Source organism: Thermobia domestica, chromosome 8 (genome assembly GCF_964235325.1).
Source record: "Thermobia domestica chromosome 8, izTheDome1.hap1.1, whole genome shotgun sequence".
NCBI lineage: Eukaryota > Metazoa > Arthropoda > Insecta > Zygentoma > Lepismatidae > Thermobia > Thermobia domestica.
The window spans coordinates 18,707,123-18,733,182 of NC_137461.1; the positions used below are offsets into that span (position 1 = coordinate 18,707,123).

At 35.6% G+C, this 26,060-nt stretch overlaps 1 protein-coding gene across 1 annotated transcript in view; it reads right to left on the reverse strand.

Moving 5' to 3' along the window:
- The window catches only part of LOC145691577 (uncharacterized), a 38,386-nt gene extending 15,472 nt beyond the window's left edge, over positions 1-22,914 (reverse strand). The window contains exons 1-5 of the mRNA XM_081766986.1: positions 22,789-22,914; positions 19,694-19,844; positions 17,889-17,960; positions 8,920-8,997; positions 4,144-4,276 (exon numbers count right to left, since the gene is read on the reverse strand). Of these exons, the coding sequence (XP_081623112.1) occupies positions 4,144-4,276; positions 8,920-8,997; positions 17,889-17,960; positions 19,694-19,844; positions 22,789-22,878 (524 nt within the window). The 5' untranslated portion in view covers positions 22,879-22,914. The remainder of the gene's footprint in view (positions 1-4,143; positions 4,277-8,919; positions 8,998-17,888; positions 17,961-19,693; positions 19,845-22,788) is intronic.
- Positions 22,915-26,060: the final 3,146 nt, after the last annotated feature.

A 26,060-nucleotide genomic window follows, 5' to 3' on the forward strand; every position in this document is an offset into this window, starting at 1 on the left:
CATGTCAACAAATGAGAGGCCAAGTCCGGATTAACAAGGCAAATTTGTTGGCGACAGAAACGCGCATATTGACTTCGTTGGCCAGAAAACCAAAATCCTCTTTCATTCGCCTACGGAGTATTAATGTATGTTGAAGCTGTCGAGTACTACAGTGAAGGTATCTGGAAAGGTAATAAATAACCAGATTGTCAACATTCGCCTATTTAATAAGATATATTAATGTAATTTGAAGCTGTCGAGTACTACAGTGAAGGTATCTGGAAAGGTAATAAATAACCAGATCGTCAACATAGTGAATACCAGACACAGGAGCTTGGATCTAAGATAGAGCACTGTTGACTGGGACGGTGTAATATTGAGGACACAGCCTTGAGGCACATCTGTAAAAATCGCTCTGAGCATCTAGCGCCCACACGGATCTTGAAATAACGTTCCTCCAGGATGTTCTTTATAAATGCTACCATGTAGTTATGAAGACTCCAGTCATGAGTTGTTTCAAAATTTTGTAGCGCCAAGTTGTATCATAAACCTTCTCCAAATATGTATAGGTTTCTTGAATCAGGATTTTGAGGTTTTCAAGATTGATTGTATTGGATCTGAAGGATCGAAAGTCGCACTGAAACTTGCTCAACAGAGAGTTTGATCCTAAATATTAAACAAGACGCTTGTTCACAATACGCTCAAGAAGCTTATAGACACAGGTTGTAAGAACAACGGGCCTGTGGCACGTGGATGTTGTACTTACCTTTGGTTTCAGGATTGGAAGCACCAGAACCTCATGTCGTTCTTTGGCTGAGAATAAGCGTATGTTTTGAAAACATACAACAGAGCAAAGCTCTAAGAACTTATCCTCAATTTAATGATGTGAGAATATCTCCTGCAACCAAATAAGGTTAAACAGTTGCAATACCTCAAGCTGTGAAACGTTTAAGATATCATCAACATATCATAAAATATAGATCAATCCCAGGAGCAGTTTTGGGCGATTTACCTAAGGAAATATTGAATTCGTGAGCATGAAGGGAATATTGAAATCTTCAGTATTGGTGCTACGGCAATTTAAAAGGTTTTTTCTATTTACAAGTGGGAAGAATTAAACTTGACTGTATAGTGTGCATTGTCAGAGATAGAGGAAAAGTGTCGGCCGAGTCTCCATAACCTCGTTAACTGATATAGCGGTTACACTAGAAGAATAACAGTAGAGATTCTAGAAATCGACTCCAAGCATTATGCATAGGCATTAAACTATTGAGAGACGTTACATAATCATTTCAGCTTTATCGCTATGAAGATTTTATCACGTATCTAGAACGGATAGGAGGAATAGTGCGTAATTGTTGAAAATTCTCGGCAGTTGGAGTCCACTTAAATGTGGCAAGAGCACGTTAACGAGCTAGGATAACCTTACAGATTTCAGCGGACCACCAGAAGCGTAGAAGATAGCATAAGTTAATAATAGGGAAACCTTTGTAATCACTGGAAAATGATCGCTGCCACAGAGATCATAAAGTACTCTCCATGTGAAGGAAGTCACAAGAGGAACACGGCCAAAGAAGTGGTAAATTCATGAGTAATACCAGATCCAGTAGAAAGGTGAGTAGGAGTACCGTTATTAAGGGTGACCATTCCACTCTCGTCAAGGAATTCTATCACCTAACGGCCACGATCGTCAATTTAAATAGAGCTCTTTGAGCGATGATACGCATTCAAACCTCCGACAATCAACACAGGCGGCTCAAGTTGATTGTAAAGTTGAATTAAATCGGCTGCCAAAAAGGTCTCAGTACGAGGAGTGTATACACAACTGCAAGGAAACAATTTTCGCCTCGTTACAAGAACTCCTTAATTTATTTTTCTGTTGTACTTTATTTGAAGTTTGTGTTATTGTATTATACAATTCTAGTTACTCGTTGTAATTTGTTATGTTGAATCACAACGATGCGTTCCTGATAATTGGCGTCTAGATCAGAATCATTCTTAAATAATTTCTAATCTAAGGAAAAGAAGGAAAACAGATGAGATTATTGTACACAAAATATATTGCCGAAATATATGAAAAGTAAACTTATACAAAATCGAAGAAATTTAATGTGTTAATGTTAAGGATTATTTATTTAACCATCAGTAAGCAGTATAATGCGCTTAAAAAACAAGAAAGAGTTGTAAAAGGAGGAATTCTCATCTAAAGACATTTAATACTCTAAATGAAATGAACATTTTTGAGTTTAACGTCCCAGAATTATGGCCTTTCGGCTAAAGGAGACGGATAAAGTGGAAGGAAATGGGAGTATCCTGAGAAACCACTCGGGTATGATGTTGTCCACCACAAACTTACATCGCCGGGGATCGAACCAGGAACCCCAAACACCAGAGGTAAGCGTTCCAGCACTCAGCCACCATGTCCCTCTCTTTCACGGTTTAAAATTACATTAAAGACAATTAAAGAAATGCTCAATTTAAAAAAATGCTAATTCACTGTGGTTCAAGATTGAAGTACGCGTGAAATTATAAAATCATCCTATTTTTAAAATAATATGACTTCCATAGCAATTATTTGTGCGAAATATGATCGTTGAGTTTTCCCAACAAGGACTATTTGCTTAGTGTTGACATCAGTTCAACCTGAAACTTGAAGAACATGTTTCAGCGTAGCTTTTGTTTTAAAAATCCGGTTGCTACGACGAAAGTGGTGTATTTCTTTGAAAACTTAAGAATTACTCTTTAATTGTCGATGGTGAATATTTTTTGAAAGTATTGTTACATAATCTCCAGATTAGTAATAATAGTTTGCTCGTTTCTATACACAGTAAAAAAATGTCTGTATTAATTCAACTCAATTTTAACACAGGGCAGTGGTTCCAGCGTGACTACCACTATGCGATGTTAGTTCAACACGTACCCCGCGGTGTTGGCGTTTAAAATAGGAGGTGTGTTACGTCTTTAACACACAACCGGTATTGAGCCGTGCCGTAAGCGTTAATGAACCACAAAATTACTCCCCCAAAATATGTTAAATCGCGTAATGTGTAATATGCGTAATGTGTTTACATTATGCTGAATCTAAAAAAAAAAAAAAAACTTTAAACAAGGAAAGAAAATGTACTCCAGTGGCGGAGGGGGGCACGAACCACCAACCTTTCAATTACTAGCCGCGTGCTCTTCCGACTTGGCCACGGAGACAATGAAGAAAACGTCGCTTGTAGAGAGGTAAATTGTTGAGGTCTTTTGAATTTGGCTAATCAGAGTGCTCCTCGCCATGAAGACCTAATTTTATAACAAAATGACTACTGTCTATTTACTTTATTTTATAGTTCTTCCATATTCACTTTCAAATGATCGGCGACAGTAGTCATCTAATAAAGTTGATGCATTTGTTGCTTTTAGTACATAATCGCTTAGAAAAAGAAGCAGTAAATGCATCAAATGTGGGAGAGTGAATTTAGAACACCTAAATGGCACATGCCTAGCACATCTTGTGCTGTTAGGGTTTCTTCAGAAACATTATGTAAAACAGTTGAAAACACATCGCGCGGTTTGGAGTTTGAAATTTTGCGTATACCTGGATTTGTTTAAGTATTTCTTTCTACTGTGTTTGTCTGTAGCTTCAATTCATAAGCCTTTATAATTAGATGCCCAACATATTTGGCAATCACGCAGAAAACAACACCGAAGATTCTACACTTGTGTTAATTTAACACACAGGCTGTGTATCATTTCAACTACCGGCATTTGACACACAACTCCTCTCCAATATACACTTGTTTGTGTTATATTTTAACACAATTGTGTTAACACATAGGCATGTCGTTCAAATAATACAACGATTTTTTTTTACAGTGTACAGTGCAATGTAACATTGCTCTACAGTGTATGACTTTCCGTTCTGATCAGGGGTAAAAGTGGATCTCAAAAGGTAAAGGGACGCATGACGTTGCGCCGTCCCTCGTGCCTATCTTTGCCCATTGTAATTTTTTTAGAAAGTGGGGCACGCCAGGGATATTTTCTGGAAGCAGGGGGACGGCGTCCCACCGCGAGTTCGCTCACTTTTACCCCTGCTTCTGATAAAACTAGGGTTACTGCAAATTCAAGTTCTTTAATACTGAGATTTTATGAAATAAGAATTGAGAAAAGTGGTGTACTTACGTATCATTAGGCTTTTGCTCTTGGAACCACCTCCTATGTGCTGCGATAGATTCGTTTCTATACCTTTCCAATGCAATATCTTGAATATAGATGTACTGGAGACAATTTCCAGGACAAGATTTCTTCATTGCAACTAGAATTTAAAAATATACGTTGGAGGTAATGATAAAAATTGGTAACGACCATCATTTGCAGCTAGAGATGCAAAAAAGCCGGCTTTTTTGAATCGATGGTTTTTTCACATAAAAAGCCGGCTTTTTTTTGGGAAAAAACGAGAATTTTGGAAATTTTGGCTTTTTTCATTTTCATGATTTTTCTATCTAAATAGCTTTCTTATAGTATATTCTATACTTAGATAAGAATTCCATGACCTAAATGCCATATTTCGCTCTAAAATTCACCATCAAGATGGATGGAGCACATGTTTTATGAATTAAAGCTAACATGAAGAATGCAGTATTTGAGGGCAATTTTAGAGGCTATTTAACTTTATTTTAACTTTTGAGTTATCGATATTTTTTCTTCTCGATATCATTTCAGTTTGTCGTCTGTTTCATTTCTAAGAGCTTAGTACTCTAGCTTCTAACGCAGAAGTTAAACTTACTTTTTCTATATGTCCGTCAAAGCGTACGTTTTTCAATATATCCGTCAAACCGTACTTCCACATTTCTGTTATACTGTAGCTGTGCAACGATTTAGCAATAATTTTCCGGATACAACCTTGAATACTAATTTATACAAATAATCAATAGCGGATTTAGAAACGTACTTTGGGACGGGTTTCTCTGATTGTTTCATTTTCTAAAATCTCCTAATTTTATTTGGGAGGAGCTTGAAGTTTATGAGTACAGGCATAACTAATACTGTATTTCGTTTCGTTTATATATTTAGTGATAATTTTCCGGATACAACCTTGAAGATCATTTTATACTGAGAATCAGTGGCGGATTTAGAAAAGTATTTTTTTTTACTAATGTTTAGTTTTTCTAAACATTCGTAATTTTTATTTGACGGCAGCTTAAAGTTAATGAGTAAAGGCATAACTAATAGATATTTCGTTTGTTTTAGACATTCCGTAATTTTGGGGAACAGGCTTCAGTCCGAAAGACCGCCCCCCTAACCCTCGCAAAACCGTCACTGCTGGTAATTAAACATTGTTCAGCGTAAGCTCTAAACTCCGATAAACAAAATATTTGTATCCTTTCGCTCGTCACAAATACGATTGGCTAGTGATGTATCACTCCCACTCCCCACGGGGAGGAGCAAAATTATACACGTGCATTTTCACAATACTTTCTCGTGTTGTCCAGATACTTACAGCAGCAGCAGAAAAGAAAGAAAAGAAACTCGAAAGATTAAAAAAAAAAAAAGTATTTGAATTTCCCTCGTAAGCAATTGTTGCTTAGTGAGTAAAGGTTTGCCTTGTTGATGTTTCACCACAACACTCGCGGAACCGGGATTCATGCCAGTCATCTTTCAGACTTGAAAACCAGAACACCCGTCCATAGTTGAGTTGGCGCCATAATTACTGCGCATGCTTAGTGTTTATTTCTATTGTTTCATTAGCCACACTCGATTGCAGTATTATTAGATAATCCGTATTGTATTTTTGTCATTTATAATAATATAGCAGTTTTATATGAAGCTTCATAGTAAAAGTAATAATGCAATCACATGAACTATTTTGCGGAGGACTACAAGCGTCGGTAGGACAACAGCAAATCAGCGAGATTTAGTTTCACGTGGCTTTGTTTATCGCAGTTTAGAGTTTACGCCGAACAATGTATAGTAATAATAACGATTTAAAAACAATAAGAAATGAAGTCAGCCAACTCACAGTACACGCACTATTTCTACTTCATAGATGGAATGAAGAAAAGTTTTGTCAGAATGGTCGAATGCTGAGTTGAATTCCGGCCTGTCAATCATGTTTGTTGTGCAGTTGTATTTATCTTAACTTAAATATATTCCGTAGTCCTTTTTTTTGTGTGTGTTGGTGGGGTGGGGAGAGTTCTATAATGATATGAAGGGTGTGAGCCAAGAACATGGTAACTAACAAATTTTCAATTGCTGAGTTACGCAGCATCAGATAGGCAGCAACGCATACCGCTTCGTTTAATCCCTCATGTATAGACTTATGTGAAAAATCAGCTTTCCGACTTTCAAAAAGTGTGCAGCAGAAAATTTTTAATTTCTTAAAATAGTAATATTATGGGTTACCATGTCTTATCTCACACCCTTCATGTTCAATCCCTCTTGTTAAAAATACAGAAAACTTGAGGACTGAATAAACCGTGATGGTGCTTATATAAAACTATAGAATTTCAAGAATATACAAAACCAAAAGCTCTAGGTGTGCAGCCTTTAAGTGTATCATATAAATCTAAGTATTTTTCTTATGTTTTATTTTAATTTTATTTTGTTCCAAAAAGAGGGTATGGAATATTTTGAAGTAAAAATACTACATAGAATTTTGCTACTTATTTGAGTATTTTTTAAAAGAAGTATTTACTTTTAGGGTTGGCTGGTTTACATTAGCTGTTTTTCTTCTTTTCTTTTAAATAAACAACTGGTTTAAACCGAAAAAAAATAAAAGGTACGAAAAATGCGAATCGTGTGAACTTCATGATGACGTTTCCATACATCAAACCATCTGAATTAGTTTTATTTCCTTTTCACCTTTTAATCAAGGTGTCCCGTTCAATTCTCGGTCGAACCACAACCCTTCTTTCATGCGTAAACAAAGTAGCGGTTCGGATGTCACTTTAAGCGAAAGTCTTCTCCTTGATAACCTCGGTATTACGTAAGGATGTTAAGCATGAACATACGAAACGAAACTAAATTGTATATTTCTGCATGTCTGAATGCCTGTTGTTTTATAAAGAAGCCAAGGTTGCTTAAATATACTGATATAAATTGACAAAATTTATCGATTGCCTACGTAGCTTCCAACATTAGCTTGGATTGTACTTTCAATGATATGTACGCACTAAATTTGTAATTTAATACCTCAGTTTTAGCGTACTGATTATGATACGTTGACCTTTAAATTTTACATGCAAAGCAATAACAGGATTTTGTCCGTTATTGTTTTACATTTAGAGTAATGACGGGATTTTCCCGATGGCTAGGGCGGGAGTTTCTCAATTTAAGAAATTTACTGACCGGACTTCTTTAAGCTTATGTGACCTCTTCCAGCATAACCCCGTTGTTGCATAATAACACCAAGGCGAAACAAACTTATTTCTGTCAATATGTAATATAAATACATAAAGCAAAATATCTAAACCCCAAAAAACCTGGTTTAAACCAAAAAAGCCTAGTTTAAACTCCCCCCAAAAAACGGGTTTTTGGCATTTTCAAAAACAACCATGGCTCTTGCCAACCCTGCTTACTTTTGTATGTAGGAGGTTAAAAAAGAAATCTTATTATATACATTGGTTAATCCTTTGGAATTCATAATGTAAATATGTTGAGAAGTAAAACTGTTTGAAATATCTTTTCGAAATTCATGGTTTATTTTCGAGGTTTTATATTATTATCGGCATCAACCACTAATTAAATGACTTTTTGTGTTGTAGAGAAGCGAAACAAAATCTGGTTTATCAATTTAAAGCAAAATTTTCAAAAAAGCCCAAAATTTCCCAAGCAAAAAAGCGAAGCAGAAAAAACCGAGTTTTTTTTCAAAAAAGCCGGTTTTTTCCGAGCCCTTGCATCTCTATTTGCAGCCGCCTACCACCATACTTTAGAGTAAACAAAACATAAACATTGCAGGTTGTCTGCACTGGCTTAACCTATATCATTCCTTAACTGATTCTAATAAATAAAGCAAGATCAACATACATTATAGATTTGTGTGTCTGATTGTCTGTTCTATATAAAAAAAACTGTATAAAATTTACTTGACTTGAATTAAGTTTGACGTGTGTTTTCCGTAAGGTTTACGAAATAAGTCTAATATTCTACAGAAAATATACAGGGTGGTTGTAAATCCAATACCTATTTTTAATCTAGATTATCCTTGAAACTAGCATCAGCTCTAGTTGAAGTGTAAAAGTTTCTGTTTACTAATGTGAGGTTTACCATTACCATTTATGATTTCAGAAGTTGATCCAATGAAAAGCGCAAAATGGCTGGTATATAGAGTGCAGAAGACAGAGCTAAGATTTCCGCCAGGTATGAACTTTGGAGGTCGGTGGTGCAAGTACAGAAATGGTGAACGATACTTGGAGATGCGTCGAACGTATGTATGGCCTGTGATTCAAGAATGGGAAATATTGAAGGGAATTACTGTTCATTCAAGATGGAACTGCACCCCACTACGCAGTTTCAGTGAGAGCATGGTTTGATGACAATTTCTCTGGCAGATGGATTGGCCTCCAGGGGCCGACAGTATGGCTGCACACAGCCCAGGATCTAACCCCATGCAACTTCTTCCTTTGAGGTTGGTCTAAGAAACAAGTGTACAAGTTAAAATCAAGAGATGTTAACAGCCTTGAACAAAATATCTGTGAAGTGTTTGCAAATGTTCCAGTTCAGATGCTAAGAAGAGCCGTGGATTCTGTTCTTAAAAGATTCTAGAAGTGTGTGAAAAATGCGGGTGCATACGTTGAAATGTAACTTACTAATCAAATGGCACACCCTAATAATGTACTTAATGGAAATAAAACTGTGATAGGTTGTTTATTTATTGAAATATTTATTGTTACAAATATATACTCACTTTACAACCACCCTGTAGTGTAGTTACTTACTATGCTCTGAATATCAACTTACCTTTTTCAATATCTGTAATTAGTTTACCAATGTTTTTCCACAAACATAATGTGTCAGTAAAACTACATATACGTGGGGCTGAAAGAGAAACAAGTTCAGTATTAGAAATTTGTATATGCGTTACAATTCAAGCCAATCATGTATAATAATCCTCTTTAAACTACCCATTCAAATAGTATTGACCAAAAATATGTTCTGGAATTTTCCTTTCCTTTCAACCTTTCAACAGGATTTCCTTGATGAGCCAGAGAATGTCTTTTGTTAGTTTATTGCCCTGCTATACACTATGAAATAAATCCTAGGAAGTATCTTTGGATTTATCTTAGGAAAAATGTTACGACATATCTTGTAGGATATTTTGCACTTCTGTGCTGCCATACACGTGAAGAATTTTCCTCTGATCGAATGACGTTGCGAGATGTTAATTCATGGTGCATTGCGGTAAAACATGGCACAAGTTAAATTAGCAAAACATACCTCATCAGTCCCTTCATTTTGTCGAGTGGTTTTGCTCTTTCACCCAACATACGATCGCTGAAGATGATTATATTTCTGTTTCACATCCACAAATTCGTTTTCACTTTTTCTCACCTGATGTCGCTTAAATCGAAATGTTACGAATTTTCTTTCCGAAATAGGGCGTGCTCTGAACAAGAAAAATCTCATAGGATCGTTCAGAACATAGAAAATGACATCGATCTGATACCATATACGTTGAGATTTTCACTCTAGGAAAATCTTAAAATTTCCTATGATCTATCCTATAATGTATGGCAGGGCTAACTGTCTTTTTTCTTTCTAATTGATAGCTTCTTATATTTGTTTCTTTATTCTAAGAGTGATTGTTTCTTAAGTGATATGTTAACTTGCTTCCTTAGAATGATATACTGTTTACCCCTTCATAACAATAATAATAAACTTTTCTCTCTTCATATTTCCCTCCCAGAAATTATCATTATTTAGTAATTGTGGAAGAATAAAAATTTTAATCCATGTTTGAAAACTGATATTCGTTGTTCGTAAAAACTGTAAAATGAATCCAATAACTTTCCAGTTGTATTTCGATAGTATCTAATATATTAAGAATGAACCATATTCTAATTGAATATATAATAATTGAAAGAGATTCCTATTTCTTATCATTAATAGAGAACATTTAAACATAATGTGATTTAATTTACTTATTGTCTTCTCATATCAGCAATGATATATATCTTTTTTACTAACTTGGAATAATTTGTGTGGAGTAAAAGTTGTTTCAACTGACTAGTATGACTTAATCAATCACTTACTACTTTGAAATAATACTCAGTAATTTTAGACAGCGTCGGCTTTCATTATCTATATTCATTCTTAGTATCACAATCAATCAAAAACTACTGGTTGTCATAGCAACCCCGAAAAACGACGAATCTGTTATTACAATAACAACGGTTAAAAATCATATATCAACATATTTTTTTATATCTTTCTCTTCTTCGTCATCACAGTCTATGCACTTTTGAGCAACACCTTTTGCCCACAATAATTAAAATTACAAAAAAATGGAAATCGTTGTGTATATATGGCTCCCGAACAAGACTTCTTAAATTGTCCACAATTAAAGAAATATCCTGAACTGACATTTCACATATACAATAGTAACCTTACTTTTGGAATAGCTCTCATATATATATATATATATATTCATTTCATCTCAATCAATATTATGTTTATATTCATTGCATAACTCATGTATCAAATCATAGATAGGGAGGACATATTCAAAATGTGACCAGTTTGTTAATTATTCAGGTCCTACAACAAATTCTTTAATTCGACAACATTGAGGCTTCTTGACAAAATAATTAGTATAAGTTAGAAATACATTATGACCTAATTCTTACATTTGGGGCATAATTAGCAAAACTCTGATAAATACACAATATCGTTGTAAGTAAATATGTGATTGCTTATAACAGAAAAAGAGCGAATTACAAAGAAGTCGTAACAATATTCAAAATGAAACAAAACAATAACTAATCAATATCATATGAAAGAATAATATAATAAACTATTGGATTAAGAATCAATCTGAAAACTCGATATTATCTATGTTAATCTTGGACAAAACTTCAGGAGGAACTAACTTTTCAACTAGCTGCATCTACTTACCTTTGGTGTATTTTGACGGACGCCATAACTTCAATTCGTCAATATTGCGTAAGCCTAAAAGTTTACCAGTCTTAACATCTTTTAATTCAAAAACTTTAGGGTTAGTTTGTCTAGTACATAAATAAAGTCCAGCATATAAATCACAGAACTTATAAATTCTTTGTAATGAAGCGTCGCTTTGTGGATGTAATCTCACAAAAACCAAATCATTGGTTTGAATTTTGGATCTACCTGTTTGTTGATGTTCAATCTTTTGGTTTCTCAGAAGAAATTTTCGTGTCCTAAGTAAGCGTACCATACTGACAAGATGTGAATAATCCAATTCACTGTTCCCATTAAGTTTAACATTAAAATGTTGTTCTATGGTTCTTATTGAATCAATTCCATTATGAATATTTGCCGGAGCAACTCCCAAAGAACCAGAAGCCGAATAATTTAAAAAGTAAGTAATTTCTGTGACGTACTTGATCCAACCAGTGTGCTCATTAATGCAACAATGTCGAAATAACATGTAGAGATTACGATGAACATTTTCTACAATAGAACTACATGGGTGATATGGGGTAACAAAATGTACTTTAATGTTGGCATTATTCATAGCACGGATAAATACATTGCTACGAAATTGTCCACCATTATGACACAAAATATGTTCAATTGGTCCACAATGTGATATATACACATTAAAATTCGATGAACAATCACAGAGAAAGTTGCCTTTCGTAGAGGATACGCCACTAAGTATCTCGTGAAAACATCCATGACAGTCAAAAGAAAAGTATCACCAGTTGGCGCTCTAGGAAGAGGTCCATACACCATTATGACACAAAATATGTTCAATTGGTCCACAATGTGATATATACACATTAAAATTCGATGAACAATCACAGAGAAAGTTGCCTTTCGTAGAGGATACGCCACTAAGTATCTCGTGAAAACATCCATGACAGTCAAAAGAAAAGTATCACCAGTTGGCGCTCTAGGAAGAGGTCCATACAAATCAATTGAAATAAAAGAATGAGGTCTTTCTGGGATGATTGACATCATAGGTTTGTATATAGATTAGGAAGTTCCAAGGACCATCGCAGCAAACGGCTATTGTATCCTTGGACTTGCTTGAGATGACGTAAAGAATTATGATCCGATAAAACTATGAAATGACAACCACTTATGTATGGAGCAAACTTTTGAAGCGCAAAGCGTACAACTAGTAGTTCGATTTCTGTGGTTGTGTATTCCTTCTCTGATTTCTTCAATGTACGACTGATGCAATGTATCACAGCTGCCTCTTCCACAGTAGGACTTGGTTGCCATAATATACTAGAAATTCTGAATAAGGGACCATCACACTGAACATAAAAGGGATGATCAAATCTAGAATGATTCAAGCGATATTTTCCATAATACAAGATTTCAAACTATAGAAGTTTTTTTCTTGAAGAACACCCCATTACCACGGAATTCCCTTTTTAATTATTGAAAATAGGGGTTGAGCTATTTCAGCAAATCGAGGTATTGATTTCCTAAACCAATTGAACAATCCCAAAACTTGGCGGGGTTCTTTTAAATTAGTAGGAACTGGCAAATCCTTTATAGCTTGAATCTTAGACTCACTAAAACACATTCCCTGCACATCTATAGTGTAACCTAAAAATTCAATACACTCCTTAATTTTTTTTATTTTTCTATATTAACAGTTAGGCCTGCATTTCTCAAACATTCCAGTACAACATCTAAGTTTTCCAAATAATCTTCAGCTCTTTTTATCATGATTAAAATGTTATCGGCATAGACAATCACACTGGTACGGAGATCCTGTCCTATCACATAATTTAAACATGAGGCTAAGGCGGCACTGCCATTAATTAAACAAAAGACGACTCGATTATATTCATACAACTGTCCTTCAAACAAAAAAGCAGTTTATGGTCTGGAACTTTCTCTTAATAAGATTTGATTACACGCCATTACGAGATCCAGATTCCCAAATACTGTATATCCCTGTAAGGAACTAAGAATTTTTTCAACCGGCGGATACCTTACTTGTTCCAATTTTATGTGTTTATTCAATGTTCTCAAATCAAGCACTAATCTCAATCGTTTGTCGTCCTTTTTAGGCACTACATGTAACGGATTTAAGTGAACACTCTGAGAGGGACTTATTATACCGTCTCGCAGCATTTCACTAATTTGTTTTCTTACCTCCTCTCTGTATCGATATGGTATAATATATGGTTTCGTTATAATTGGAATTTCGGTATAAACTTCAATATCATACACAAAGATTTTGCAACAACCAGGTCTCTGAGAAAATACACTTCTATGTTTATAAAGAATTTTCTTAAGCTGAGGCTCAAATTTTTCATGTGTGCTAACAATGGGTTCTTTAATTTCATCAACACATTTACGAAATAATTGATCACTATTGTTTGTAATAGCCCCTTCAGTTTCAAGATCCTTGATATTTGTTGCATTGTTATTACCTTCACTTACGCTTAAAATAGAATTATTTATAAGAGGCTGGCATTGACAAGCAACGTTATCACTAATTGGAATTAAATCTTGAACAATTTTGTCATTGTGAGTATGTATGGAAAATATTTTGTTTCAGAAATCAAGGACTGCACGTAATTGAGTTAGAAAATCCAATCCTATTAACACATTCTCATTTAGTTCCTTTATAACTAATATAGGAATTGTAATTTCATATTCTTGTATAGCGATTACTACTTGCGTTTTCCCCATTACTCTCTTTTTATGCTTGCCTGTATAATCAACTAAAAGCAAATTATCTATCTTCTGCAGTCTACGGTTAGAATAGTTCTTTGTAAGTTCATGCCAAAAGAAATATGAAAGAAGTGATACGGTAGCTCCTGTATCAATAACTTGAAGAAGAATAGCATTAATGTTAACATGTATTTTAGCAGTGCAAAATGTTTTCAAGAAAACAGTCATTATCAGGGGAACATACTTCTATCTCATCATCAAACATTCGGTAACAGTTGCTTATGGGGATATATTGATGATCATTACTATGATCTAAAGTCTTAAGCTTAATTTTATTTATAGAAGAATTAGTGAATGAATTGGTAGCATCATTATAAAAATCTAAACCTCTATTTTTACACTCTTGCGAATAAGTTGCTGATGTGGCTTTAACCCGTTTCACGTCAGCCATATCTAGTTTTAAGTGACATTCCCAAACAATTCGATTAGACTACATTGAACGGCACTATCTTGGGTACGGTTCTGTACGTTATTTCTTTCACCAGTTGTCTGATTCCTATTCTGGAAATTTCTGCCATCTGTGTAGTTACTGCGAAATCTGGGGGTGCGTGGATAATTAGATCTATTATTTCCATGATTCCTAATAGTTATATGACTACCATTTCTGTTTTTTTCTAAAATTAGATTTGATCATATTAACATTACAATTAGGTTCAGTTATATTACCGATACGAGAAAATCCAGAATTAACTTTTACATTATAATTACGATTTTCCTTAACATTAATATTGCAAATAGGTAAGTGATTGGCTTGACTTCGGTTAGAATTACTTTGCAACTTCATCTGACTTTCAAAGTTTTGAACTATCACAAGTAAATGATTAAAATGAATACACTGGGACGATATTTAGATTTGCTGTAGCATAAAAGGTAACAACATTCGTATTGACGCGATAACGCGTGATTCAGGTTGATAACGATTGATCAGTTTCAATTTATATATGCCGTGATTACAAAATCAGTGAGATTTTTTTTTATCTACTTTAGGATCATAATGTCTATTTTTAATAAGCGCCTCCCGATTTGCCATCAAAAAGTCATTTTCAAAATTGGATAACAGAGCAATTTTGAAATCTGAATAGGTACGTAAATTATTTCTAACAGCATTAAACCATGCCGAACAGGGTGACAATAAAACATGTGGTAAAATTTTAAGAAAACTATGCTCACCTACGCCAATCAATTCACATTATTGTTCAAATTTAAAAAAAAATATACTGGCCGGGATATCCTGGGACTTACCACTGAATTTGGTCAACGACTTAATTTCACTAATTTTGAAATTATAATATAATACATTGTATTTCTAAATTTGTCGTGATTATCAGTTTTCTGTCTTAATCTTTCTTGGTTTTCAGAACTGGAAGCAGCGTCCTCTTCTTCGTAATAACATTCGGCTGAAATGCTGCCCTCCTCTCGTAGTCTGGTTCCGTTGGCATTTTGGTCTACACAAGTCATGTTGATGACTGGGTCAATAGATCTATCTGCTGTCCCCAATCTTTCCTTGATGTTTGCACTTCTTGCAACTTCATTATGCGATTCTGGCGGTTGTTGACTCTGGTTTCTACTGCTTCGACGGAACTTTGCACTATCGCAAAACTGTGAATAATCAGTTCTATTCTAATATCGGTTAGTTCCAATTTGGTATCAATGTGTTTGGATATTTGTTCGATCTTAGTATCTGAACGTTGTATCAATTGTTCCATCTTGGCATCTACTTGTTTCTTGTTGTTATTGAACTGCTGCGTTACTTGTTCGATTTTAGCATCCAATTGCTGCGTAATTTGTTCGTTGTTGAGAGTAATCTGTTGCGTAACTTGGTCCATTTTAGCATTTAACTGTTGTCCTACTGTCTTATAAGCTCCGTCATAACATTCGTTGACGAATGAACATCTTCAATTCCACTATTGGTGCCTTCATCACTGTATATATTCATTTTTGGATTGCGATATATCTTTCTCTCGTTCCTTAATAAAATGTAATCCGTGGTGATCAACAAATATAAGACTGTTTACTCTGAACTTCTAACAAGTCTCAAGGTTCCCGGTGGAATAACGCCATTTATATTTAACGATATCTACTTAAATATAGATCTAATCGTTATTTTTCCTAGTTCGCTAATATAATGACTATAGGATATCACGTACAATTAAATCACACAACTTAATCAATCACTTATATCTACTACTTTGCAATAATACACAGTAATTTTAGACAGCGTCGGCTTTCATTATCTATATTCATTCTTAGTATCACAATCAATCAACAACTACTGGTTGTCATAGCAACCCCGAAAAACGACGAATTTGTTATTACAATAACAACGGTTAAAAATCATATATTATCAACATTATCAACATATTTTTTTTTTATATCTTTCTCTTCGTCATCACAGTCTACGCACTTTTAAGCAACACCTTTTGCCCACAATAATTAAAATTACAAAAAAATGGAAGTGTTACAAATAAACAATATCGTACAAATATACAATATCGTTGTACAGTGGAAAGTGAAAACAGCGACTCAGCCCTTTTGCCCATCTAAAACAAAATGGATTTAGCGGGAAATGCCTGTCTTCTACATCATGCTGCCAGCTATTAGCAGTGGCGAAGCGTACTATGAGGCTTTGAGGCCGGGCCTACCCTGTTTTCTACTGTATAATTTCTTTATCTTTGATCGATTATAAAATAAAGTCAATACTTCAACATTTCGAGTTTTCTGGTAAAAAAATAGTAGGTTGGAAACACTTGGAGACCCTTCCGTTTGAGCCTCACCAGCTTGCTAGAGAGGCTTACGGGCTACGGTGCTCAGGGAACGAAGCTATAATCCACAAATCCCTGGGGATTTCACGCATTATTGGGAAGGTGCAGGAATTCGCCTCTGGGAGTTTAGTTTTAGTTTTGAAGGCATCTTTCAATGCTAAGACGTTATTAAATGATTTCTTTAACATAGAGTAAGAAGTTCCTGTGTAGAATTATGTATTTCTATTAGTGATAACTTGTTTTATTTAGATATATAGGAGTTATTCAGAGTAGCTGTTTTTCTCTTCTACATGGGGCCTGGTCCATAATAGTTTGTAAAATGTAAGTCTGATACATTAAACATATGTATAAATTTACCAAACGTACCGTAAAATAATATTTGTGCGTAATTTTAGTTAAGTTTACCATTTCATAGAATCAATGGTGTATTTACGATTTTGTTTCGAGGGGCTTTGCTTGTTTCGGGAGGAGCTTTGCTAACTTTATTTCTGGAAATTTGAAAATTCTGCTATATAAAACAATAAAAAAAATTGCGATAAAATTTCGGTGAGTGCTTAAGCCCTGAAGTCATTCCCATTAAATATACCACTACATAGAATACATTATTAAATATCTTGAGCTGATTCAAATGAAGTTCCTTCTGAGCATTAACATTTCTAGTGAAGTCATTATCACGTGATGCATTAATTAAAAACAGTATTGTACTTACTTTAAAGTGAGAGATGCGAGTAACAAACCCTTATCCAAGAAATTTGACAGCTAACTGTAAGAATTTACTTTTTTTTTCTCTCCCTCCATTTTCAAATGTGTAGGAAATGAAAACAGTGAGTGAGGAGAAAACTCCTCATCTTTCCTGCAAATCCCAGACAGAAGAAAATATGAACTGCACTTCAAAATACAGTATTTGTAGTGGAGCTAATGGGAATATTAGTTTATCGGGCCTACCCTACTTGTGGGATTGCGCTTCGCCACTGGCTATTAGTCGATTTGTGAAACAGAGAAAATTGTTTCCAAGGAATACCGTTCGAATACAATGTATGAGTCCTTTCCCATAATTATTTCTTTTCGGTGGTATTTTAAAGCTTTAAAATACTTTAAAGTACCGTTAATAAATAAAGAATTAAGCTTACCTAACGCGAAATCTTAACGTTAAATGTTAATGAACTAGAAAATTAGAACGATAATGATGATTTAATATATTTAATTTCCTTCTGGCAGTAGACACAATAATTTCACTTCACAAGATTTAGTATTGCATTTACTTACATTGATTTGAATTTTTACATTTTCCAAAGTGCACTGGTTTGAACTCCTCATCAAAAAGTGGCTTTCCACAACCTTCAAAGAAGACAATTTAATTGTATCAGTGTAAGAGAGAGAGAGAGAGAAAGAGAGAGAGAGAGAGAGAGTTGTACTTTGATTTAATATTCCTTAGAATCTTAATAAAAATTTAACTCCGAATGTGTCTTAATCTAAGAAACAATGTTTTAAATGTAGGCTAAAAAGTCTTAAAAAGAGAGACAAAAAGAGAGTTGAAATAAATGAATAAATAATTCATGTCCAATTTCAATAAGTTTCCTGGCTTTTTCGGCTGACTTGATGAATCTTACTGTAAACTTACATTCACCCTCCCTACACCCCGGACCTCGCTCCAAACGACTTTCACCTGTTCACACACTTGAAGAGGCACCTAGGAGGCCATCGCTTCGCTTCAGACGAGGAGGTGAAGCACGTCGTGACAGCGTGGTTGAACACGCAAGGACAGGATTTTTTTTACTAGGAAGGAATGTTCAAACTCGTCCCACGATGCGACAAGTGCCTCAACCAATATGGAATGGAAACTATGCTGAAATATAACCTAATTTATGTACTACAGTATCTGTTGGCTGTATTGGTTGTATGAAATAACATATACACGTTTCACTGCAGGCTTTGTAACCTTACTTTCTGTTTACCCCTCGGATGTGGACATATGGGGCCGCGGTGGCTCAGTGGTAGAGCGTTCACCTCTGGTGCTAGGGGTCTCGGGTTCAAACCCTGCTCCCGCCAAGTGAACTTTGTGGTGGACAAACACCGTGTGCGTGGGTTTTCTCGGGGTTCTCCCGTTTCCTCCCACTTTTTTCATTCCACCATTTCATTCATCTCTCATCTTCACCGTCTCCTTTAGCCTAACCGGCATAACCGTGGGACGTAAAACTCAAAATTTCATTTCATTTCATTTCGTATGTGAACATATCAAGAAAAAAGGGCATACCAGTTTGAAATTAATTTTGGACCATATTTAGTACCTACACCAAAGGTTTCTATTATATCACATTGTTTAACGGACATATCCTAAAGAGAAAAGGAGTTCAAAATGTATGTCAAAAATAGATTACCTTATTATTTTTTATTATTACTCTTTCATTGGAATGCTTATCCTAAGAGGGGAAAGGGATTTCAAACATTTTCTATAAAACTATTCCCTCAGTGTGAAAAAGACATTTCCACTATGTTACATGTTATACATTTATAGAAAAAAATAATGATTGACTTACGGAAATGATGTAGGTTCTTTAGTTGATAACTCATGTGGTTCGGATTCCACGTTAATCAGTAGGTCCACGTCTCATATAGCCTCGCTGCTGAACGGGACGCTAAACTAAAATCAACTCAATTGAGTTGATAACACTGAATGGTGGAACAGTGCCATCTTGCGACCGAAATTAAAAATTCTGCCTGGAAGCATTTTCCCAAGCGCTTCAGTGTTCGCGCGTTATTCTGTACTCTTCATTCAACTTCTAAACTTAGATAGTTGCAGAAATCGTATATTTTTGGAATTTAATGTGCTAAAGGTTTGAATGTCTGTAGTAAATATTTTTCAGTACAGGATCTGTCATATATTGCCAATAGATAATTATAGTTTATTAGATCCGTGTTAAGAATTTCGGAGCTTACTATTCTCTGATTGTCCCCTAAGTTATAAATTGGTGGTGGCGTTTTGTTACACTGACCAGTGACGATGCGTTTGTTTATTCTAATTATTAAACACGCACGTTACAGCTAGTAGTTATAATAAAACAATAACTTACTGTCATATGGGAGAAACAAAACACAGCAATTGCAGTAACTTCTCGTAATGCTTTGGGTCAATCTAGCAACGCATACGTCGCTTGCTGTATCTAAGACCGAAGAACATGACTCAGATCTAAAAAACCCTTGAGATAATTCCCTGTTGTCAATCTGAAAATTATAATTTTAGCATTAGTATTTTCTAATAATGATATTCAATACTGTTATAATAAACAACCTGGTACAAAAATAATATATGTTACGTAAACAATATACTGCTCTGCAGTATATATACAGCTCACAGATTACGTGAAGAACCCTAAAACAGGGGCAGCGGGGAAAGGTCAACGACACGGTCAAGTCCATTTTAAGTTTTTGAGGTGTGGTCTATACTTAGATGTCGTCTGCTACTCCGGGTAAAGTTATATGTGTGTTATTCCGTGGAGTTATTTGAAACCCCCGTGCGAAAAGTGGGCGAGCCCATACCTACGTCACACTACTTCTGCTAGGGTTCTTCTCGTCATCTGTGAGCTTTACCTGTATACATTTGTAGCGATTTCATATCCCTTTTTAATACAGACCTACTGTAAATTAAATATGGACTTCTGGTTTAAGTGTAATCCGAGCATCATGATCTACTTGGCTTTATTTTATTTTATAGGCAGAGGCGATTTATTTTTCTAAGTTACAATGAGCAAACTTTGCCTCATTGAACCGGATTTTTTTCTCTTTTTATAGACAGAGACAATTTAAGTTACATTGGGCAAACTTAGCCTGATTGAACTGCCCTCTTTTTAACTTCTATAAACAAAGATGTTTCTAGCTACGTTGAACAAACTTTGCGGTATTAATTATAAATGGGGTTCCGTCACACAGTTCGATCATGCATCTCGAATACGTATATTGAAATAACGTTCTGCCCTCCGATCGAAAGAGGACGGTTCTATTCCAGTAGAGGACGGTTGTTTTCGATCAGGCAACAATACAAAGTACACGAGACAGTTTTCAAACACCATTCCTCAACGATATGACCAACCATAATCATTTTCCATAAAAAAAAAGGAAAAAAAGAAGAAAAAGAAAAAAGAAGAAAAAGAAAAAAGAAGAAAAAGAAAAGTATCCACATCACAACTACTGTCAAAGGAATCTTTTTGTCATTCTGCCTTAAACACTTCTGGAGAAGTTTTTTTTATTTTCCTTCCCACCGGGAATATTCCCACTGCACCCAAGGTTTGACCCTTAGTAAAACCATGTTTGCCCAATAACTTGGAGTGAATGGGTGAGTGAACCTCGCAGTCCAGCCTCCTCCTCGTGGTGAGCTCTGGGTTGTTTTCAAGGAATAATAAGCTATGAAAATAAATGAAGCGCTGGACAGTAAGCAATTAGAAAGTCAACTCTTTTATTTAATCATTTATATCGGAAAACTTTCAAATAAAACTAATCACTGGCGTCTCTGGCATGTAAAATTTGGGGGGGGGGCGGACATCGAAGAAAGTGATTAAAATGGAGCTACCTAGCCCAACCTATTTATTATGTATTTCAAAATATTGGGGGGACGTGACCCCCTCTACCCCCCGCCAGAGACGCCTATGAAACTAATAGTCAAAACCAGTTGAAAAACATCAATAGAACAGAGGTATTTTAAGCCTAATATTTTGTGAAATTGTTGTGCGTGTTGTATACCCAAATCAATACCAAAACTTCAAGGTCGATGTGCATCACCTAATCGACCTCCAAAAAATCTTTTAAAAATCAGGCGTCCTTTTGGTCACAAATGGCTACTTTTCCGCACTACCCACCTTAAACATTTTGGAAAAAAGTTTTTTTTTCAATACACCCTAGTGCGGGCTCTTAATGAAAGTTGCATCTTTAAAGGTTAACACCGTGGGCAACCTTAGTTTCCTACAGCGCTGGCTTTTAAGAGAAGTCACATCTTTAAAAGTTAACACCGTGGGCAACCTTAGTTTCCTACAGCGATGGCTTTTAAGGGAAGTCACATCTTTAAAAGTTAACACCGTGGGCAACCTTAGTTTCCTACAGCGATGGCTTTTAAGGGAAGTCACATCTTTAAAAGTTAACACCGTGAGCAACCTTAGTTTCCTACAGCGCTGGCTTTTAAGGGAAGTCACATCTTTAAAAGTTAACACCGTGGGCAACCTTAGTTTCCTACAGCGTTGGCTTTTAAGGGAAGTCACATCTTTAAAAGTTAACACCGTGGGCAACCTTAGTTTCCTACAGCGATGGCTTTTAAGGGAAATCACATCTTTAAAAGTTAACACCGTGGGCAACCTTAGTTTCCTACAGCGCTGGCTTTTAAGGGAAGTTACATCTTTAAAAGTTAACACCGTGGGCAACCTTAGTTTCCTACAGCGCTGGCTTTTAAGGGAAGTCACATCTTTAAAAGTTAACACCGTAGGCAACCTTAGTTTCTTACAGCGCTGGGTTTTAAGGGAAATCACATCTTTAAAAGTTAACACCGTGGGCAACCTTAGTTTCCTACAGCGCTAGGTTTTAAGGGAAGACACATCTTTAAAAGTTAACACCGTGGGCAACCTTAGTTTCCTACAGCGCTGGCTTTTAAGGGAAGTCGCATCTTTAAAAGTTAACACCGTGGGCAACCTTAGTTTCCTACAGCGCTGGCTTTTAAGGGAAGTCACATCTTTAAAAGTTAACACCGTGGGCAACCTTAGTTTCCTACAGCGCTGGCTTTTAAGGGAAGTCACATCTTTAAAACTTAACACCGTGGGCAACCTTAGTTTCCTACAGCGCTGGCTTTTAAGGGAAGTCACATCTTTAAAACTTAACACCGTGGGCAACCTTAGTTTCCTTCAGTGCTGACTCTAAAGCGAAATCACATCATTAAAAGTTAATATTTTATCGGTTAACGTTAATTTTCTTTACCGGCGTGATTTCCTGTAGAGCCGCCACAATTTTCTATATAACTCAGATGAAATGTCTGCTTACTCTAGCAACCAAGTGATCTGGAGGTGCAAACACTTCGTCATATTGAAACTGACGAGTTAAATTTGTAAAAGATACCCTTAAGATACAGCTAGACAATAATGTTATTTAAAAACAATGAACAGGAAAAATAACGAAATACAAGTGTCCTTACTATTTCCATCGTAAGTTTAGACAATAATTTATGTTCTGGAAAAATTCCGTGAGGTCTCATTTGTAACATAGCGAGTTCTGGCAGTGACATGTTGTCTGTAAGTAGATAGAGAAATCCACTGGTGACTCCTGCTACCATAGTAATTGAACGATTGTACGCTGTAACGATAAATAGAGAAAAATTATTTTTAGACATCTATAGTCTACTTGTTAGATTAGGGATTACCATAAGAAGGAAATGAAGTTTGGCAGGGGCGGATTTAGAAGGTAAATTTATAGTAAGCTCATGCTAGTAAGCTATAAGTAAGTATATAGTAAGCTATAGTAAATTTATAGTATATATATAATACCTTACATTGTTTTTTCACTTAAAAAAACTGGATGGGATAGGCCCTCCGACTGTTCTTAGCTCTTCTTCTTTCTACCTAGGTATATTGCAGCTGTTTTGAAGTTAAAAAAAAATAGAAAAACAATTTGAAAAATGAACATTATTAGGTTTTTTAACGAAATACAAATATGGTAAAGACGGGGCAAACGGACATGCTAAGCAGTTTTCTGTTGCTTGTATAAATACGAATGACCGAAGAGAACTCAAGATATTTCTTACAAACCAGTAAGCTTTCTGCAAAGTAGAGGTATAACAAACAAATCAGTTTGTCAATTAGTCAAGGATCGTTCTAGATGCAGTAGTATTTTCGCACTGAATGACATGACTCGGTTCGGGTAGCATTGGAAAAATGAAATGAAATCTTTGAGTTTTACGTCCCATGGTTATGCCGGTGAGGCTAAAGGAGACGGTGATGATGAGTAATGAATAAAATGGTGGAATGAAGAAAGTGGGAGAACCCCGAGAAAACCCACGCACACGGTGTTTGTCCACTACAAAGTTCTCTTGGTGGGGGCTGGAATCGAACCAGGGACCCCAAGCACCAGAGGTGAACGCTCTACTACTGAGCCACCGTGGCCCCCAGGTAGTATTGGCTCACCGAAAGCTATGTGGCTACATAACCACCAAGTCATGCTACGTCGATATGTTTTTGTCCTCAGTTTCTACGTAACATTAGCCAACATTTCGATTCTAAAGGATGTGTTGAGGATAAAGTTTAGAGAACTATCAAGTTTGAAATTATTTTCCAGCTTTGAAATCTGGCCTGTTCCTGTCACATTGGAGAAAATGCATATGTCATACCTACCACTTGTTCTGACATGAGAACTGGGATATTTATAGGATATGAGAGGGCAAAGCTGAGTTCGCATTTCTTGAACTTCCATCTGTGACGTTTTGGCGACATATGAAAACCATCCGACGCTTCTACCTTACGGCACACACGAGCCGGGAACAAAACCATTGGAGTTGACTTGTCTTGAAGGATTTTTCTATCTGAATTATTGACATGTATATACATACCGTGTCCATCAGTGTATTAATCTCTTATTATCAAACTTCACTTAGACTTTGAGAGTGACTGGGATCCTATGGATGAAATAGTTCTAGTTGCAATTTCTTTACCTTTATTACCTGCTTTAGCTGCTACCGTGATTGTATTCGTTTACTAACATATACCCGGCGGGAGCTCATGTGGTTCGGATTCCACGTTAATCAGTAGGTCCGCGTCTCATATAGCCTCGCTGCTGAACGGGACGTTAAACTCAAAATCAACTCAACTCGTTTCCTAACATGAAATACAACTCAAAATAGTACACAAAACTCTTTGAAAGTTTTTTGCATTTGCAAGTGGTGGAGGATTGCACACGTGAGTTTGTTTCTATAGACATCTGAGCCATATTTATGAGTAACATTAGCGTTCATAATTTGTCTAATAGAAATTGAACTCAAAGTTGCACTTCTTTTGTGTCGGTCCCATTTTCGAGACATAATAAAACGATTATTGATAAAGTTCTACGATCCTTTTCTCATTGCTGAGATGAAAGAGAAGGGTGTAGTGGTGGTATACAGTTATGCGAGTCGATGCTGCCTTGGACATGACGATGATTGTGTGCGTGTTCATCGCCATACAAAACCCAAACCTTGCATTCTGATACGAGATAGGGGTGAGCAAAAAACTTCACAACTTGCTCGCTGTAGTATTTGTTCAATAGAGCTGTACGTTCGTAACGTCGTCAACCCGGTCTACTGACTTTTATTTACCTCTGCGGATCCTATCTTTCAGCAGGATAAAGTGGGCAACTCAGAGTGCCTTAAGCTTATATACTATTCACCTGGGTATGTTAGATCTCTGGACCTAAATCTTATCAAGCAGCACATATTCCTTCTTTCGTTAAGGCAGTTGGTGATCCATTTAATTCTTAAATTTCAAATCACAAGATATATTTTTGCGATGTATTTTCAACCTGACAGAGTTCTATCAACGAGGTGTGCGTAAATTCAATGGTAATGGACTAATATTCAAAGATATTTACTTTATTGCAAGTTATCTTGATTTCTCAAGATACTTAATCAAATAGCTCTAATGAACACTCAATATCTACATAAGCTAGTATTAGAAAGGAAAGTAGCCTATATCGGACTTTTCTCAAGACTCCTTACAATATTATGTCTGTTCTTAAACATAAGAATATTATAGGTACTAGATTATTCAAACTAAATTGCATCTACTTTATTATCCTTCTTTTTCTAATACTTCAAGGGTCCCATTTACTCCTTCAGAGACTAACAGACTGAAAAAATACAAAATTGTACCATTTTTCTTTTGCTTGTTTCTCGTAAGTGAAAGGAGATAATGAAATGCAATTTACCACAATCATAGATAATGTTATTCTGCAACAGAAAATATGATCCCAAAGAATTTTCAGTGTTGTCATCCATAGAAATTACAGTGTTGCCAGAACGACATTTAACCCAAAATCTAAGTTAAAGCAGCGACTAGAGGAACGAACTCAACTGCAGTTGATTACGTATCATGTTGTTATGGAATCCTGTGAACTACTTTTTAAATAATGGTTGCGTTTAGTTTGTAATAAAAAAAATAGTTTTAACATACAGTTATTAAAATTAAATAATAATGTTATTTAAAAAGTAGTTCACAGGATACCAAAACAACATGATATGTAATCAAATGCAGTTGAATTCCTTCCTCTAGTCGCTACTTAACTTAGATTTTGGGTGAAATGTTATTCTGGCAACACTGTAATTTCTATGGATGGCAACACTGAAAATTCTTCAGGTTCATATTTTCTGTTGTAGAATAAATTATCTATGATTGTGGTAAGTTGCCTATCATTATCTCCTTTCACTTATGAAAAGCAAGTGAA